The sequence below is a fragment of the Kogia breviceps genome, chromosome 4, assembly GCF_026419965.1.
Source record: "Kogia breviceps isolate mKogBre1 chromosome 4, mKogBre1 haplotype 1, whole genome shotgun sequence".
NCBI classification, from domain to species: domain Eukaryota; kingdom Metazoa; phylum Chordata; class Mammalia; order Artiodactyla; family Physeteridae; genus Kogia; species Kogia breviceps.
The window spans coordinates 110,412,800-110,432,338 of record NC_081313.1 but is presented as its reverse complement, the minus strand read 5'-3'; the positions used below and the strand labels follow the sequence as shown (position 1 = coordinate 110,432,338).

At 38.6% G+C, this 19,539-nt stretch overlaps 1 protein-coding gene across 7 annotated transcripts in view; it reads left to right on the top strand.

Annotated features, from left to right (window-relative positions):
- AFF4 (ALF transcription elongation factor 4) overlaps window positions 1-19,087 on the top strand; it is a 105,481-nt gene extending 86,394 nt beyond the window's left edge. For 6 of the 7 annotated variants that reach the window (XM_059059904.2, XM_059059906.2, XM_067031618.1 and 3 more), the window contains 4 exons: window positions 7,963-8,056; window positions 8,922-8,965; window positions 10,339-10,559; window positions 13,271-19,087. In XM_059059904.2, the coding sequence (XP_058915887.1) occupies window positions 7,963-8,056; window positions 8,922-8,965; window positions 10,339-10,559; window positions 13,271-13,398 (487 nt within the window). In that variant the 3' untranslated portion in view covers window positions 13,399-19,087. The remainder of the gene's footprint in view (window positions 1-7,962; window positions 8,057-8,921; window positions 8,966-10,338; window positions 10,560-13,270) is intronic. The other variant, XM_059059907.2, reaches the window with a different exon arrangement.
- Window positions 19,088-19,539: the final 452 nt, after the last annotated feature.

Genomic DNA, 19,539 nt, shown 5'->3' with positions numbered 1-19,539 from the left:
CTTCCCAGACCGGGGCACGAACCCGTGTCCCCTACATCGGCAGGCGGATTCTCAACCACTGCGCCACCAGGGAAGCCCCTATAGTTTATTTTTATTACTCTCAGACTTCTGTTGTATATTGAAGTAAAGGTGGACACTATAAAAAATCCAGGCTCTTTTTTTGGTAGCCTCTCTCTCCATTTACATATACATACACCTTACCTTAGGGAATAAACATCTAGCTTGTTCAGGATAAAGAATATGGTTTGTTTGCTTGTTCCCAGAGAGATCGTTTATTTGTTGTGGGTATATAGTTTACCTGGCACATGTTTAACAACTGGGAGTGCAGCCTTGGGAAAAACTGACATGGTCGTATTTGCCATGGAGTCTAGTGTCTAGTGTGAAAAAACAGAATTAATCAAATAACCACACAAGTATATGAATTAAGTACTTTGAAGCAAAAGTTTATGTAACTATAACTGTAAAATGTAGGGATACTTAATCCTTAGGTAGAGGAAACATGTACACAGCTGGATAGTGGAAAGGAACTGGAAGCTTTCTGTCAAGGAACTAAAAGACAGGGAGAAGTAAGTGAAAGTACCTGGAGAGGTAGGCAATGATGATCATGCAGGGCCTTTGTAAGCCACGTTGGGTTTATATATGTTACATCAGAATTGTAATATTCAGAGCCAGGAGTCAAGATGGCGGCATGGGAAGACGCGGAGTTAGCGTCTCCCCACAACTAGGGCACCTGCCGGACGCTGGCGGGAGACCTTGACGCCCAAGGAGACAGGAGGAACCCCCAAGCGACCGGGTAGGACGTGGGGGGTACTGAGGGGAGAGGAGAAGTGGAGGCGGGACAGGACCACGCCACTGAGGGGTGGCTGGGATGGGGGAGGGGTTCCCATGCCTGGAGGGCCCCTTGGGGGCTTGGATCATTGGGGAGTGCACCCAGCGTTTCCACTGCCCAGTTGGCCCAGGAAGCCTGCCCAGCTCTCAGGCCAGGTCCTGTGCCCTCAGAGGCCTGCTCCAGGCTGTGTTGGTCCTGGGGGCATAGGAGGGAGGGTGGGGGAGAACAGGAGAGGCAGGTGGGGAAGACCCTCCAGGACCAGAGGAGCAGGAGAGGTGCAGAGGGCTTTGCCCTGCCCACTCAGCCTGGGAAGCCTGCTGGGCTCCCAGGCTGGGTCCCTCACCCTCCAAAGCCCCCTCCTGGGCCCTGTGGGTCCTGGGAGCATAGGAGGGATGTGGGGGAGAACAGGAGAGGCAAGTGGGAGGTACCCTGCAGGACCTGAGGAGCAGGAGAGGTGAGGAGGGCATTTGCCCTGCCCACTTAGGGCAAACCAGAGGCACGCCTGGGCCCCTTCTGTTTTGTTGAGCCTAGGCCCGACCTCCCCCCACCCAGGGCCTTTTCCAGCCCTGTGGGTCCTAAACATAGGCCCTACCCACAGCCTAAAAAACCCCACCCCTGCCTAAGCCCCACCCACACAACCAAGGCCTTTTCTCCTTTTTTTTTCCCCCCTTTTTTACTATTGTGGTTCTGTTTTACCTTCTGATTGTTGTTTCGTCTGTATTTTTATTTTTATATTCTTTCTAACATATCTGTTAGTTTCCTGGTCTAATTTTATTTTTCACTCTTTGTTATTGCTCTGCTCTTTTTTTCTTTTTCTTTTTTTGCCACCCTGCATGGCTTGTGGGATCTTGGTTCACGAGCTGGGGATTGGGCCAAAGTTCCTACTATGGGAGCTCCAAGTCCAAACCACTGGACTAAGAGAGAACCTCAGACCCCAGGGAATATTCATCAGAGTGAGGTCTCCCAAAGGTCCTCATCTTGGCACCAAGACCCAGCTCTACCCAACAGCCTACAAACTCCAGTGCTGAAAGCCTCAGGCCAAACAACCAGTAGACAGGAAAACAATCCCAACCATCAAAAGAAAAAAAAAGAGAGACAGCAAAAAAAATATGTCACAGATGAAGGAGCAAGGTAAAAACCTACAAGACCAAATAAATGAAGAGGAAATAGGCAATCGACCTGAAAAAGAATTCAGAGTAATGATAAAGATGATCCAGAATCTTGGAAATAGAATGGAGGCACGGATTGAGAAAATACAAGAAATGTTTAACAAAGATCTAGAAGACCTAAAGAACAAGCAAGCAGAGATAAACAACACAATAACTGAAATGAAAAATACTGATTCAGTAACAGAATAATTGAGGCAGAAGAACAAATAAGTGAGCTGGAAGACAGAATGGTGAAAGTAACTGCCAAGGAGCAGAATAAAGAAAAAAGAATGAAAAGAATTGAAGACAATCTCTGAGACCTCTGGGACAACACTAAATGCACCAATATTTGAATTATAGAGATCCCAGAAGCAGAAGAGAAAAAGAAAGGATCTGAGAAAATATTTGAAGAGATTATAGTGGAAAACGTCCCTAACATGGGAAAAGAAATAGTCACCCAAGTCCAGGGAGCGCAGAGAGTCCCATACAGGATAAACCCTAGGAGAAACATACCAAGACACATATTAATCAAACTAACAAAAATTAAATTCAAAGAAAAAATATTAAAAGCAGCAAGGGAAAAGCAAAAAATAACATACAAAGGAATCCCCATAAGGTCATCAGCTGATTTTTCAGCAGAAACTCTGTAGGGGAGAAGGGAGTGGCAGGATATACTTAAGTGATGAAAGAGAATAACTTACAACCAAGATTACTCTACCCACCAAGGGTCTCATTCAGATTCAACAGAGAAATCAAAAGCTTTTCAGACAAACAAAAGCTAAGAGAATTCAGCACCACCAAACCAGCTTTACAACAAATGCTAAAGGAACTTCTCTAAGTGGAAAACACAGAGAAGAAAAAGACCCACAAAACAAACCCAAAACAATTAAGAAAATGGTAATAGGAGCATACATATCAATAATAACCTTGAATGTAAATGGATTAAATGCCCCAACCAAAAGGCACAGACTGGCTGAATGGATACAAAAACAAGACCCATATGTATGCTGTCTACAAGAGACCCACTTCAGACCTAGGGACACATACAGACAAAGTGAAGGGATGGAAAAAGATATTCCATGCAAATGGAAATCAAAAGAAAGCTGGAGTAGCAATACTCATATCAGATAAAATAGACTTTAAAATAAAGATTGTTACAAGACATAAGGAAGGACACTACATGATGATCAAGGGATCAATCCCAGAAGAAGATATAACAATTATAAATGTTTATGTACCCAACATAGGAGCACGTCAATACATAACGCAAATGCTAACCATGAAAGGGGAAATCAACAGTAACACAATAATTGTAGGGGACTTTAACACCCCACTTACACCAATGGACGCTCATCCAAACAGAAAATAAATAAGGAAACAGAAAATAAATAAGGAAACATAAGCTTTAAATGACACAATAGACCAGATAGGTTTAGTTGATATTTATAGAACATTCCACCCTAAAGTGTCAGAATACACTTTCTTCTCAAGTGGATACGGAACATTCTCCAGGATAGATCATATCTTGGGTCACAAATCAAGCCTTGGAAAATTTAAGAAAATTGAAATTATATCAAGCATTTTTCTGACCACAATGCTATGAGATTGGAAATCGGTTACAGGAAAAAAACTGTAAAAAGCACAAATACCTGGAGGGTAAACAGTGTGCTACTCAATAACCAAGAGATCACTGAAGAAATCAAATAAGAAATAAAGAAATACATGGGAACAAATAACAATGAAAACGTGACAACCCAAAACCTATGGGACTCAGCAAAAGCAGTTCTAAGAGGGAAGTTTATAGCAATTCAGTCTCACCTCAAGTAACAAGAAGAATCTCAAATAAACAATCTAACTCTATACCTACAGCAACTGGAGAAAGAAGAACAAAGAAAACCCAAAGTCAGTAGAAGGAAAGAAACCATAAAGATCAGAGCAGAAATAAATGAAATAGAAATGAAGAAAACAGTAGCAAAGATCAATAAAACTAAAAGTTGGGGACTTCCCTGGTGGTGCAGTGGTTAAGAATCCACCTACCAATTCAGGAGACATGGGTTCAATCCCTGGTCCAGGAAGTTCCCATGTGCTGCAGAGCAGCTAAGCCCTGTGTGCCACAACTACTGAGCCTATGCTCTAGAGCCTGCTAGCTACAACTACAGAGCCCGCGCAACTAGAGCCCATGCTCCACAACAGGAGAAGCCACCACGATGAGAAGCCCACACACCACAACAAAGAGTAGCCCCCCGCTCACCACAACTAAAGAAAGCCTGCACACAGCAACAGAGACCCAATGCAGCCCATAAATAAACAAACAAATAAATAACTAAAAAGTAAAAGTTGGTTCTTTGAGAAGATAAACAAAATTGATAAACCCTTAGCCAGACTCATCAAGAAAAAAAGGGAGAGGACGCAAATCAATAAAATTAGAAATGAGAAAGAAGTTACAACTGACACTGCAGAAATACAAAGGATTATAAGAGACTACTAAAAACAGCTATATGCCAATAAAATGGACAACCATGAAGAAATGGACAAATTCTTGGAAAGGTACAATTTTCCAAGACTGAACTAGGAAGAATTAGAAAATATAAACAGAGCTATCACAAGTAATGAAATTGAAACTGTAATTAAAAATCTTCCAGCGGGACTTCCCTGGTGGCACAGTGGTTGAGAGTCTGCCTGCCGATGCAGGGGACACGGGTTCGTGCCCCGGTCCAGGAAGATCCCACATGCTGTGGAGCAGCTGGGCCCATGAGCCATGGCCGCTGAGCCTGCGTGTCCGGAGCCTGTGCTCCGCAACGGGAGAGGCCACAACAGTGAGAGGCCCGCATATGGCAAAAAAAAAAAAAAAAAAAAAAAAAAAAAAAAATATATATATATATATATATATATATATATATATATATATCTTCCAACAAACAAAAGTCCAGGACCAGATGGCTACACGGGTGAATTCTATCAAACATTTAGAGAAGAGCTAACATCGATCCTTCTCAAACTCTTCCAAAAAATTGCAGAGGGAGGAACACTCCCAAATTCGTTCTATGAAGCCACCATACCCTGATACCAAAAGCAGAAAAAGATATCACAAGAAAAGAAAATTATAGACCAATATCACTGATGAACATAGATACAAAAACCCTGAACAAAATACTAGCAAACAGAATCTAACAACGTATTAAAAGGATCATACACCATGATCAAGTGGGATGTATCCCAGGAATGCAAGGATTCTTCAATATACGCAAATCAATCAATGTGATACACCATATTAACAAACTGAAGAATAAAAACCATATGATCATCTCAATAGATGCAGAAAAAGCTTTTGACAAAATTCAACACCCATTTATGATAAAAACTCTCCTGAAAGTGGGCATAGAGAGAACCTACCTCAACATAATAAAGGCCATATATGTCAAACCCACAGCAAACATCATACTCACTGGTGAAACACTGAAAGCATTTCCACTAAGATCAGGAAGAAGACAAGGATGTCCACTCTCGCCACTCTTATTCAACATAGTTTTGGAAGTCCTAGCCATGGCAATCAGAGAAGAAAAAGAAACAAAAGGAATACAAATTGGAAAAGAAGCTGTCACTGTTTGCAGATACTATACATGATACTATATATAGAAAATCCTAAAGATGCCACCAGAAAACTACTAGAACTAATCAATGAATTTGGTAAGGTTGCAGGATACAAAATTAATGCACAGAAATCTCTGGCATTCCTATACACCAACAACGATAAAATCAGAAAGAGAAATTAAGGAAACGCTCCCATTTACCATTGCAACAAAAAGAATAAAATACCTCGGAATAAACCTGCCTAAGGAGGCAAAAGACTTGTACTCAGAAAACTGTAAAACACTGGTGTAAGAAATCAAAGATGACATAAACAGATGCAGGAATATACCATGTTCTTGGATTGGAAGAATCAATATTGTGAAAATGTTTATACTACCCAAAACAATCTACAGATTCAGTGCCATCACTATCAAACTACCAATGGCATTCTTCACAGAATTAGAATAAAAAATCTTAAAATTCATAGGAGAAAAAGACAGCCTCTTCGATAAGTGGTGCTGGGAAAACTGGACAGCTACATGTAAAAGGATGAAACTAAAACACTCCCTAACACCATACACAAAAATAAACTCCAGATGATTAAAGACCTAAATGTAAGACCAGACACTATAAAACTCTTATAGGAAAACATAGGAAAAATACTCTTTGACATAAACCACATCAAGATCTTTTTTGACCCACCTCTTATAGTAATGAAAATAAAAACAAAAATAAACAAATGGGACCTAATGAAACTTAAAAGCTTTTGCACACCAATGGAAACCATAAACAAGATGAGAAGACAACCCTCAGAATGGGAGAAAATATTTGCAAATGAAACAATGGACAAAGGATTAATCTCAAAAATGTACAAACTACTCATGTAGCCCAATATCAAAAGAACAAACAACCCAATTAAAAAATGGGCGGAAGACCTAAACAGACATTTTACCAAAGAAGATGGATGGCCAAGAGGCACATAAAAAGATGCTCAACATCACTAATTATTAGAGAAATGCAAATCAAAACTACAATGATGTATCACCTCTCACCAGTCAGAATGGCCATTGTCAAAAAATCTAGAAGCAGTAAATGCTGGAGAGGGTGTGGTGAAGAGGGAACCCTCCTGCACTGGTGTTGGGAATGTAAATTGATATAGCCACTATGGAGAACAGTATGGAGGTTCCTTTAAAAACTAAAAATAGTACTACCATATGACCCAGCAATCCGACCACTAGGCATGTACCCTGAGGAAAGCATAATTCAAAAAGAGACATGTATCCCAATGTTCATTGCAGCACTATTTACAATAGCCAGGACACGGAAGGAACCTAAATGTCCATTGACAGTGAATGGATAAAAAAGATGTGGCACATATGTACAATGGAGTATTACTCCGCCATAAAAATAAATGAAATTGAGTTATTTGTAGTGAGGTGGATGGACCTAGAGTCTGTCATACAGAGTGAAGTAAGTCAGAAAGAGAAAAACAAATACTGTATGCTAATGCATATATATGGAATCTAAAAAAAAATGGTACTGATGAACCTAGTGGCAGGGCAGGAATAAAGAGACAGAAATAGAGAATGGACTTGAGGACATGGGGTGGGGGAGAGGGGAAGCTGAGGCAAAGTGAGAGTAGCATTGACATATATATGTACCAAATAAAATATTTAGCTAGTGGGAAGCAGCAGCATAGCACAGGGAGATCAGCTCGATGCTTTGCGATGACCTAGAGGGGTGGGGTAGGGAGGGTAGGAGGGAAGCTCAAGAGGGAGGGTATATGGGGAATACATGTATGCATATGGCTGATTTCGCTTTGTTGTACGACAGAAGCTAACACAGCATTATGAAGCAATTATACTCCAATAAAGATGTATAAAAAAGAAAGAATTGTGATATTCATAGTTGAGTTCCTAGTTTTACTATTTTACATTATTTATACTGTAATTTGATGTAGAGATTCTGCCCCGAAGTGATTGATTTTTTTTTTTTTTTTGCCACGCCACGTGGCCTGCATGATCTTAGTTTCCTGATGAGGGATTGAACCCAGACTGTGGCCCTGAAAACACTGAGTCCTACCCACTGGGCTGCCAGGGAATTTCCCTGCAGGGATTTTTTTAGTCCATATGTTATAATAGCATGTTGGTGTCCTGTGGGTGAGGTTTTGATTTTTGAATGTCAACAAATAGGAGGCTAGTCCTAGGTCTCTTCCCCTTCCTTCCTCTCCCTAGGGTATGTACCATAAGAAGATCACATCTTTTGGTTTTGCCTAAGAGTTAGTGTTGTTGTCCTTATGCCATGGTCTGCTCACATGAGCCAGTCATGTAGTCTGGCACGACGCAAAGGTTGTCTATACAGATGTGACCAGAGTCAGTTGTCCTGGTAAATAAGCTGCCCTTTTCCATTGGCTAGCCTGCGATGCCAGTCTTTGCTGTACCTGAGGCTATTCAAACTGAAGAAGGAAACTGCTCTGAAGTATTCAAAGACACTAACAGAGCACCTGAAGGTAAGTTTGCAAAAGAGGAGTATCTCTTTCCCAGGGGACAAAATTTATGAAGTCTCCTATCTCCACCCCAGAAGTGCCCTCATGTTTTCCCTACCAGAGCAGAGGAGAAGCTACTGTTTGGGAACTTTCAAATAGTTTGATGTTTAAACTGCACACGAATCTGATTGTAGAACCTGTGTAGCCATATTCAGTAGCTCTTAATAATATTTCAGTAGATGTAGCCTATTTTTAACACAAAACCTAATTTATACTTTTTAAATGGTCTTTTGTTTTCACTACCATCCTTCCTTAAACTATTCCCTTAGTTTCCTAAAATATCTTCATATGTTTTTTCATGATAGCACTACATAAGTCTTCCTAAAATTCTGCCCTGATTATGACTTGGAACCCTTTTGTAGCTTATCATTCCCTGCAGGGTCAAGTCAAGTCAAAGATTCTTACCCTGACCTGCAAGCCCCTCAAGATTTCTCTCTCTCTCTGTCGTTCTCTCGTTCCTTTTCTAAACCTTTGCTGTAGATAAACTATATGGGTCATATACATTCTCTTTTCTGCAGCCTTTGTACATAGTATGACTTACCTCTCTTTGCCTTCTCCCCTGTTTTTTATCCATCTGAATGTTACTCATTCTTTGTCTCTCCCTTTCAGTTTTCCAGAACACCCCAGTTCCCATCTAAGTAACTTCCTTCTGTTGCATATTTACACACACACACACACACACACACACACACACACACATTTTGGTTTCTTAAGTTTATAAACTTTCTTAAGATCAGTACTGGCCCAATGCTTTTGAATATATTTAGTACTTCATAAGTAGTGTTTTTTTGTTTTGTTTTTTATTAAATACATTCTTTTTTCTCCACAGAATTCTTATAATAATTCTCAAGCACCATCACCAGGCTTGGGAAGGTGGGTAAATTTTATTCTATAAAATATTATATGACAAGTTTATTTATTTTTATGTAAAAGTGGAATGGGTTTGGCCACTTTCCAAAAATGGAAATATGACAACTTAAAAAAAAAATTAAGGCCATTCTAATAATGTTTTTTTTGTGTGTGTGTGTGCTACACGGGCCTCTCACTGTCGTGGCCTCTCCCGTTGCGGAGCACAGGCTCCAGACGCACAGGCTCAGCTGCCATAGCTCACGGGTCCAGCTGCCCCGCAGCATGTGGGATCTTCCCGGACCGGGGCACGAACCCGTGTCCCCTGCATCGGCAGGCGGACTCTTAAGTTGAAAATATCATGAACACGATCTTAGAAAGATTAAAGAGGGGACATTTCACCTGCAGAAGTCTAAGTTTTTTACAGCACCTCAACCCTTCTCACAGTTTGATTTCTGTGGCTAGCTGGGTTTTTATCACCTTGAGCTTATCTTTACTCCTGTTTTGACACGAATTTAATAACAGTGGCATGATTACGGTTTCCCCTCCATTCCCACAGCACTCCCAGCCCACCCACCCACAAAAAGGAGGAAAAACACCATGAAATCTTTTTTTATAAGTTTATTTCATCAATTATTTTGTTTATGCTAATCGACAGTCTGTCTTTTGCCTTTATGTATTTTCTTAACCACATTTAAAGTGCGAAAAGTGCAGATAAAAATATTCTTAACAAATAGCTTTTCTCCCCTCAACTACTGTTTGATTTTCCTTTTTTTTATGGTCTTGGGCCTTTTCAGAAATTTTAGTACTGCTGAAATGAACTTGCCAGATTTCAACATGTGTTTTCTAGGAAATGCTTAATTCACAGGAAGCTTGAGATGATTGCAGTTGATTGAGAAAGCTGTTCTTTGTCAACTCTGAATAAGTGCGTTAAACTAGGAAAGTACCAGAAATTATGGAGTTCAAAATAAGATGTTTCCATCTACTACCACATTTTTGTGTGTGTTAATTGTTAATCCACCCAGCTTTCTATGAAACAGTTGGAAAGTACCTAATTATGTGCCCAAATAGGTGGAAAGTGTGTTGAGCTGGGAGTGAGATGATGTAGCTTCTAGGTCTTGGAACCGCTAGTACTAAGATGTATGACTTCCTCACTTCTTTCCCATCTTTTGTTCTGTTGCCGTTTGTTAAAGGAAAGAGTCTAGATAAAATGATAATTCGCAGTGGTCTTCAGTGAGCTAAGTATTTATTTAAAAGAAATCGTACTTCTCTCGAAACTCTTCTAGTTTAAAAGAATCTTTAAATTTTAAAAGTCTTCATGTAGGAAGAGCCAGTAGTACATTGATTTCCTCACATTCACCATATTCATATGAATAAACTTCCTATTTCTCTGTGTATAGCAAAGCTGCTGGGATGCCTTCCCCTGTTTCTCCAAAGCTGTCACCAGGCAATTCAGGAAATTATTCTTCTGGGGCCAGTAGTGCTTCAGCAAGTGGTTCTTCAGTGACCATTCCACAGAGGATCCACCACATGGCAGCCAGCTATGTTCAGGTTACATCCAACTTCCTCTATGCCACCGAAATTTGGGACCAAGCTGAACAGCTTTCCAAAGAGCAGAAAGGTAGGGAGGTCTCTGGAGAGACTCTGAATGATGGAATTGTTAAAAAGAGCTTTTATGATATAGTTAAGTAAGTCTCTGGTATGCATTTAGTTTATTATCTAGTCTAGAGTTAATGACAGTCAGTTTGCTGATTGCCGTTGCTTACCAATCGTGAATTTACTGAATTCAGTCAAAAAATACCTTTCACTATAGTGGTGACACAAACTAAACAAAAAATAGTTTTTGGTCTAAGACAAATATGCCTTTGTTCAGGCAAATTTAATTACAGCTTATACTGTAAAAGTAATAAAATGTATATTCTACTCTGGGATGGTTAACAGTAAATTTGGCTATGGGCATAGGATTACATCCAGACATCTTGTACATATGAGATGTTTAATGTATAAGAAAGCATTTTCATATTGGATTTTTAGGTATATTGGAAGAAACTTATATGATAAAAGAGACTACAAAATGAATAGACTTATAGCATTCTTTAATATTAGGTCATTTGAGGCCTTGCACCATGTTTGTTACCTCCAAAACTAAGAACACTGAGAATTGGAAAGTATTAAAGATCTTTGGAAAAGTACAAGATAGACACCATCTTATTTTAGTAGATGTTTTAGTAAATATGTGTGTGTAGCATGTATTCAGGCAGTTCCTTTGTAGAGAAACACTTGAAGTAGCCAATCAATCAAGTGTCCTTTTGTCACAGAGTATATTTAAATACTTATAGCATGAACAGGTAATCAGATGAAAGTGAAAAATTCCTATCCCTAAAGAGGGATAATGGTGGGAGAAAGGTAGAAGGGGAACCCCAACATGCAATAAAAAGTAATGTTTTTGAAAACCTAATTTGTTTCTAAAATTTTAAATATTGTCAGTGCTACTCAGGAAAGGTTACAAAGCTGAAATTCTTCTTAAATCATCCCTACTTTACATTCTTCTCCCTGATGCCAGTTTTCTAGCATCATTCTTCCTTTCCTTTCCCTCCCTCCCACCATCCCTTCCCCCCTCACTTTCTTTCTTCTCTTCCCGGCTCCTTGCTTACACACTTACTTGCCTGCCTGCCTGCCTACCTTCCTACCTATTGTATGGCAGTTTGCAAACATTGACTAAAGGAAAGAGAATGGTATAATGAACCCCATGTACCTTTTACTCAAGTTCAGCTTCAACAACATATTTTACTAATCTTGTTTTATCTCCCACACCCCACCGCCCCCCACCGCCCCCCATCCTACTTTTCTTTACCCTGTGTATTTTAAAGCATGTATCAGATAACGACATTTCACCTGAACATACTTTGGTGTGCATCCTTAGGTGATAAGGAGTTTTCAAAAACATGACCACCATGCCTTTATCACAGCCACCAAAATTAACAATGACTCCTTTATGTCGTCTAAGACATAGTCTCCCATCAGATTTCCCTATTTTCTCAAATATGCCTTTTTTTTTAAACAGTTGGGTTTGTTTCAAACAAGATCCAAACATTCATTAATCAGTCTCTTAAATATCTCCCTCTCCTCCACTTTTTTGTGGGGGGGGTGGGGGGTCGGGCATGCCATTGATGTCAAGGAGAAACTGCAGCATAGAATGTGTCATAGTCTAGATTTGGCTGATCACTTCTTCATGGTACATCTAGCTTGCTCTTCTGTCCCCCTCATTTCGTTCATGCTGATAGTTATATCTTGAGACTTGATTAGATTCAAGTTCATTATTTTAGATAAGAACTTTTCATAGGTGTTACTCTATATTTCCTATTACATCATATCACGAGGCATGTAATGGTTATCCCTTTTTTAGTGTCAGTAAGATTTGACCATTGATTCATACAGATGGTGTCAGCCTGACTCAGTTTGATGTTAAGATTCCCTATTAAACTTTAACTTAGGCTTTTAGCGTCCATTGATGGTCATCACCTACATGTGCTATTCCATTAGGAAACAGAAAATTCATCAGGAATTTATTAGCTGGAATTCTATAAAGAAGATTCTTTTCTCCTCAACTGTTTGATTACTTCTTATCTTGTTTAAGTATACTGAGGTCTTTGTCATCACTGCACATGTAAAAACTCTCCTTACTGAGTCCTACGTCCGTCTTCTTCCAAAATTGCATTGGGATCAAATGTCAGGATATTATCATTCCTTCCTCCTCTCTGTACCCTACCTTACATGCACATCAGTCTGTATTTGTTTGCATAGGAAGAATCCTTTCATTTCTGTCTCTTACATTTTAAAACTACTGTCTAAAGCATGAGATTTAATGTATCAAAGTTGCATGACATATGATTATAGCAGAAAGGTTGTCTAACCTCACAGTGGCTCTTACGGGAAAAAATGCAGATAACATCCTCCTTTTTGGTACCACTTGCTTCTTATACAGAAACAGTTCACAGAGAATGTTTTGAGTAATAGTACATTGTAGAATTAGGTCTCCATTTTAATAATGTTTGCTGCATACTAGCAATTTCCATCAGTGACATTTTGTTTATATGTATAACACTTAATTCCTGACCATATAGTCTTTTAAAAATGTTTCATGACTTAGGGAAAAAATATAACTTGAGAGACTATGGAATGATTTGTTTTAAAACACTAAGAGTTATTTTAGTGCAGGAGGGAGTGCTTTTTACTTTATATGAATAGTATTTTACAGTCTAGACTAAAAATTTTATAAAGCACTGATTCAAAAGAGTGTGCATCATTTAATAAGTGTTTTTGGTTTTCTAGAATTCTTTGCTGAACTGGATAAAGTAATGGGTCCTCTCATCTTTAACGCAAGCATCATGACAGACCTAGTTCGTTATACCCGGCAGGGACTGCACTGGCTTCGCCAGGATGCCAAGTTGATATCCTGAACTGAACACATTCTTGTTGCCTCTGATTTTCTCCACAACACTGTGTCACATCATGAAGGAAAACTGCCATAACATACCACCTAGTCGACACTAAGAATGAGGAATGGTTTTCTCCTCCCTGGTTCATGTGTTGTTTTTTTATAACCCAAAGCCATCATGTAGTTGACCCCTTCAATATTCCCAATATGAAAAATTATTTAAATGCTTTTAAATCTGCAGCACGTTGATAAGCTGGTTTCAATGACCTGTAATAAGATTGAAATTTCGGTTGCAATTCATAACTAATCAGTTGAAATTCTATTTATTTTAATTTTTTTAAGTGCCCAGATTGGGGCTAGTTTAAAACTTAGTTATTTCTGCCTATAAATTTACTCTGTTGAATATTTTGTGTAAATTTAATGTAGGCATTTTTATTTATATACTTTGGGAGCTTTGTTACCTAAAAATAATGTCTTTTTGTGGTAACTCTTCTAAGAGTAAGAGTTGGTTCATCTAGAATGTGGACATGTTCTTTCTACACCTACTACCTGATACTACTTCAGATCTTAAGTACAATTTTATTATTGCAGAATTTATACTTAGTATTAAGGATATTCTTCTACACATGAAAAATCACTTAAATATGAGAAGATGGCGTTCTACATGGATGTAAAATGAAATGTGTCTGATTTGGTATGCATTATTTCAAGAACTGTGAACATGTGTTAATAACACTATAGCAATCACAAGGTGACTATAACTTGCATTTAATGCATTACGAAAGAGGGCAGGCAGACTTTCTAGGAGAAGCATATCATGTGAAGGGTTTCATAAAAGGACAATCTTGAACCTTATGGATTTTATTAAAACCATGCTTTTTGGTTTTTGGGGGTTTTTGTTACTAATAATTTGACACTTAACTGAAACAGAATAAGTTACTGTCGAACAAAGGTTGATCTAACTCCTGAGCGTTGCTGCCTATATCTCTTGCATTGATGATGTTTGTAGGGTAAAATCTCTCTTCAGAATTCTAATTTAAAACTTTTTTCCCACACTAGATTGTGGTGTTCTGATAGGAGCATTCAGTGACTGATGTAGGAATGGGCTGGAGCTTTGGTGTGTGTGCTTTTACTATACAACTTAGAGCTCTAATGCCTGATGTAGAGATGATCAGTTTCTCCTTTTAAACCTGTCTTGTGTTTACTACCTTTGTATTATGAAGGCCCTCATCAATGATGTATATTTCTGATGGGATCAGAAAATTCACACTAGAAAAGTACCTAACTTGGTTCAGTATGAATTCTCTTGGGAAGGGGAGGGAAGCTGGGGTAGAGCTTGAGAAGCCAGCTCTGTAAGAGTTGTATATCAAAGTACATTTCCCTATAAGGTGCATATAGGAGTCAAAAGTGAGAAATAATACCTTCTATCTTTTGTTTTTAGTGCCCCTATCATGTCTGGTGTGCCTTAAATCTTACCTTTAAATGAAGAGTCTATGGATTGTTTACAGATGAAGTTTTACACTAGTTGCAGATCACCCATATGGTTGGTATTCTGTAGTAATAATGTTAAATTTTCTTTCCTTTTCAGTTGTCCTTTAGGGTCACATAAAGATTAATTCTTTCAGAAAAGCTAATGCTTTGGTACATGACTTAGTCTAACCTGTTGGGTAATGCTGCTTCAAAAGATAGTTTGTCCTTCTCCCAATTTCAAAAATGAATCCATCCAATCAGAAAAAAGGATTGCCCTGCTATTTATAGATGATTGCTAAGGCTTGAAATGGGAAAGAAGGGATAGAAAATCTCCAAGACCAGTGGTATAATGACTCCTCTGTGTCTGAGTCTACACTTACTTATGAAGCTAGTGAACTTTCATTGTCCTGTGGCCTCATATAGAGCTTCTTAATGGTTTTGTACCTCAAGTTGTTTTTGCATATCACTGAAGATTCAGATCTCCAAATTATGCTGAATTTAACAATTTTCCCTTGGAGAAATTGCCTCTGATACCTTGCTAACTTAATCTTAGTGTGTTTTAGGAACAGTTTTCCTTAAGAGGACAGCTTCTCAGTGATCGTTATTCAGTAAGAAACTTGCCACAGTTAATCAAGTAGATGTTTGTCCTGTTCTTCTCTGATTTCTCTGACTCTGATTCCTTAATTTTCCGTGATATCTTAGAAATGGAAAAAGTATCCTCTGAGCTTTTAGACTTCCAGCAACAGCAGCCAGTGGGGCACTTCTGAGTTCCAGTATGTTCTAGTCTCTTGTGGGTCCTGAGAGGTAGTAGGAGCATTTCCCAGATCACAGTGATAATTTGTTAAAGCAGAATTTCCCGCATGTTTTTTGGTGCTGTGCTAAAAGTACGCTTTCTCTAAAACTGTGTTAATTCTTGGAAAATGAATTTCTACAAGCTTTTCATTGTTAAGGGTTTTTCCCACCAGGTGGTAATAGGCAATGGATCAAAATCCTTTTCTAAATAATTGAATTTTCAGTGTAATAGTCTCTGGAAACACCACTCCCCCTCCTCTGTGTCCATCTCCTCAGAAGTTCTGTCTGTCTTCATCTGTTCCAGCACATACTTTGCACTCCTTCACAGGCGACCATTCCTTCTTCCTCAGTAGGTGTCTTCAGTGTTCTCTATTTACAACTGATTTTGACAAATAGCTAGAAACTTACTTAGTCTGAGACTTGTATTTAATATAGTTAATTATAAAAATAGCAGCTATTTAAAAAATTACTCTGTTGACTTCTCTAAGACCACACTTGTATGCCAGGAGGCAGTAGCCTACCCCACTGGACTCTTTACAGGCAACCAACGAACATATTATGGTGGATGAAGCTGTCACATGGTATAGTCTTGCCCGGCCTAGGCTGGGCTGTGGGGAGCACTCCCCTCCAGGTGATTCAAGCTTCCTCAGTCCAGCCCAGGTCCAGTCTGGCTGGGGGGCATTCAGCCCATTTCTTGCCTCAGTGCCACCTTTTTCTGGGCAAGTAGTTAAGAACTGACTTTATAAGCAACGAGTACTTCAGATAAATTTACAGCTGTAGTTGCTGAAGAGTAGAGAAGGTTGATCATCACTAGTTTAACTCTCCAGTGTAAAAGCTGTCTAGAGTAACGTGTGCACGTGCCCACACATGCCTGTGCTCTGTGGGGCTCTCACGCTGGTGGATCCACAGGCATCTGGGTTGCACTTTGAACGATACACTTATGGCTTTATTAGGTTCGCTGCTGTTGTTGTTTTTTAATTGTTGTTTGTTTCTTTTCATTAAAGAAAGGTTTAATCAGCTAGATCAGACAGCATCATTTTTATATTTAATGACAGTAACTTCGAGAAATTACCTTATTGAATAAGCTTGCATTGTGAAGCAAGAGCCTACAAAACACACCTGTTCTAAGTGAAATTTCTGGCTGGAGGCCAGCAGCACTCTGCGAGTTTCAGCACAGCCCGTGATTGCTCGTCAGTGATGCCTAGTTGTGTAGGGGAGAGGTACGCTGTGCACTCTTCTAAGTGTGAGGGTATGCGACTTTGGATTTTAAAATTATGTACACATACACACTTTATATATATGTATGTATGTATGTATGAAAACATGAAGTTAGTTTGTCAAAAATGTGTGTGTTTAGTATTTTAGCTTAGTGCAACTATTTCCACATTATTTATTAAATTGATCTAAGACACTTTCTTATTGACACCTTGAATATTAATGTTCAAGGGTGCAATGTATATTCCTTTTAGATTGTTAAAGCTTAATTACTATGATTTGTAGTAAATTAACTTTTAAAATATATTTGAGCCCTTCTGTAGTATAATAGGGCTCTTACAGGGTGGGAAGGATTTTAATTTTCCAGTTGCTAATTGAACAAACGGGCCTCATAATGTATTTTGAATTATAGAAGTTTGCCTCTGGGTCCCACGAACATCTACTGGGAATGATGTTTTAGGCAGATTGTGATGATTTTTTATTTTTCCTAAATAAATTGGGAAGCAAAACATTTCAAATCCATATAGATTCCTATAACTCATATTCCCTAATTATGTGGAACACAGATTTCATTTCAATTTCATGTATCTATGTGTTGGAGAGGCAGACTTTTTTCCAATAATAAATAATATTGCACATCTAAGGTTGCTATTCAGTAAAAAGAAGAGATAAGTATTGAATGACTTAGAATATGTAGTGACAAGAGGCCAAATTGTTCATGTTTGTGAGCATATCTTTCACATATTCACTAATAGAGAAATTCATTTTAGACCCCTAGACCCTGTAACTAAGCCGGCAAGTGATAGGAAGTCAGTTATTAACAGTTGGTAAGGCGGATACAGATTCTATTTACTCGAACCATATGGTTAATTAAAAAGAACTTACAGTCTCCAGAAAAGCGAATGGAAAGAATATCTCAGTCTCTTCTGTTTGATAGAATTTGGTCACAGAATAAGGCATTAGAGTTAAGTCTAGACCAAGTCTTATAATCTTTTAGCAACCTAAGTAATCGTCATATAATGAAGTTGACTTTCAGGAATGTCAGCTTGGACCTCTCCTTGCCACCATTGCTCAGCTAAGCATAAATTCCCATTTTTAAAAAGAAACAGCTAAAAAGCTCTCTAAATGAGCATGGGGAAAAAAGCTCTCACCCAGAAATTCTAGTAATATTCAGTTTTGACCTCTTACTGCTTCCACATAGGGTTTCTTTTCAGCTTTTATCCATTGGAATTTTCTACCTGCTGTGTTCCTCTCTGGAAAATATCTATTTGGAAATGCTGCCTTTCAAATCAATGCCATGATTATCCATACTGTTGAGTTTGTTGTTGCTGTTCAAGAAGTGTCCCCATTTTACAACTTTATGCACACACCTGGCAAATCATTGACATGAGCATTCAGCAGTACTGGGGTCGGGGCGGGATGGGGCTCACCAACAGAGCTGGCCCAGGTGGTAGTGCCTGAAAAGGCATCACCCTTGAAGACCAGATGTAGGGTTGGTAAGCACAGTTATGAAAATTTCTATCTAGCCTCCGTTTTGAATGGTTTTAAGAAATTTTGTATATGGAGGATGGAAATACTTATATATTTATTGAAAATCCTTTTATTTGAAATTAAAATTATTTGGTGAATAATGGTTTGATATTTGGGGAGGGTTTTGGAGGGGAGGTAATGCCGCTGATAAAAAGCCTTGTTGATTCTACAGAAAGGTACTGTTAATGTCTGATAGAATGCCTTTGTTTTGTACATGATCCAAATCTTTGTTTTACATTTCTTTTATCCAAAATATTTAGGCATCTGACATGTTCAACCAAAATTTCAATTATATACTGTGATTTTTATTTGTTGTAATACATTAAAATTTCAGAGGTACTTTGGGGCTCAAAAGCTAGGATTTCTAAGTCAGTATCTGCATTTCACATAACAAAGCTGTTAATGGTGAGCAAAGTATTATATACTAACTAGATTTTTCCACATCTGTATAGTATATTATATGTATTTTGTGGTATTGAGATTATAGAAAGTTTAGAGTGTCAAACATGCGTTTAATGTGTATTTTTAAACAAATTTATGGCAATTAAAATATTTGGAGACAAGGGTATCACATTTCAATTTGTAAAGATCTTTTTAACTCTACTGTGTCATTAAGATGCTTTGTATAATGCCAAACCATAGCTGGAGAAACGAAGTTTAATAAATATCAAATAGATTTTCTGTATTAAAGTTTATAAACACTGCTCTCTATACTTCTTCAACTCCTACTTTGCCCTTTTTGTGTAATTTCTGTTTTGTATTTTAGGGACCAGTGCTATGCTTCTTTAAAAGTCTGGTCCCATCAGTCCAGGTCTTAATTTCTGATTATAGAAATTCTGAACTGGCTGGCCATGGGTCCTTCTGCATAGATCAGAATTCACCCTGCTCCAACAGAAATGTCAAACACATCCTTTTTGTTATTCTTGGTGGCTTGGGCTTTTATTGTTTCATTTTCTTCCAGTTCTCTGTTCATAGACAAACTAGGGCACATCGTCACATACTGAGTCCCAATATTGCCTATCTTTTGACACCTCACTGAAATGTTCTTTACATGGAGTGAAGGGTTAGGATCCAGGGCCATAGTATATGAACTTGCCAAGGTTAATCACTAGCTATTAGTAAACTTTTGCCTTTAGCCTGCCATTGTGTTCTTTAT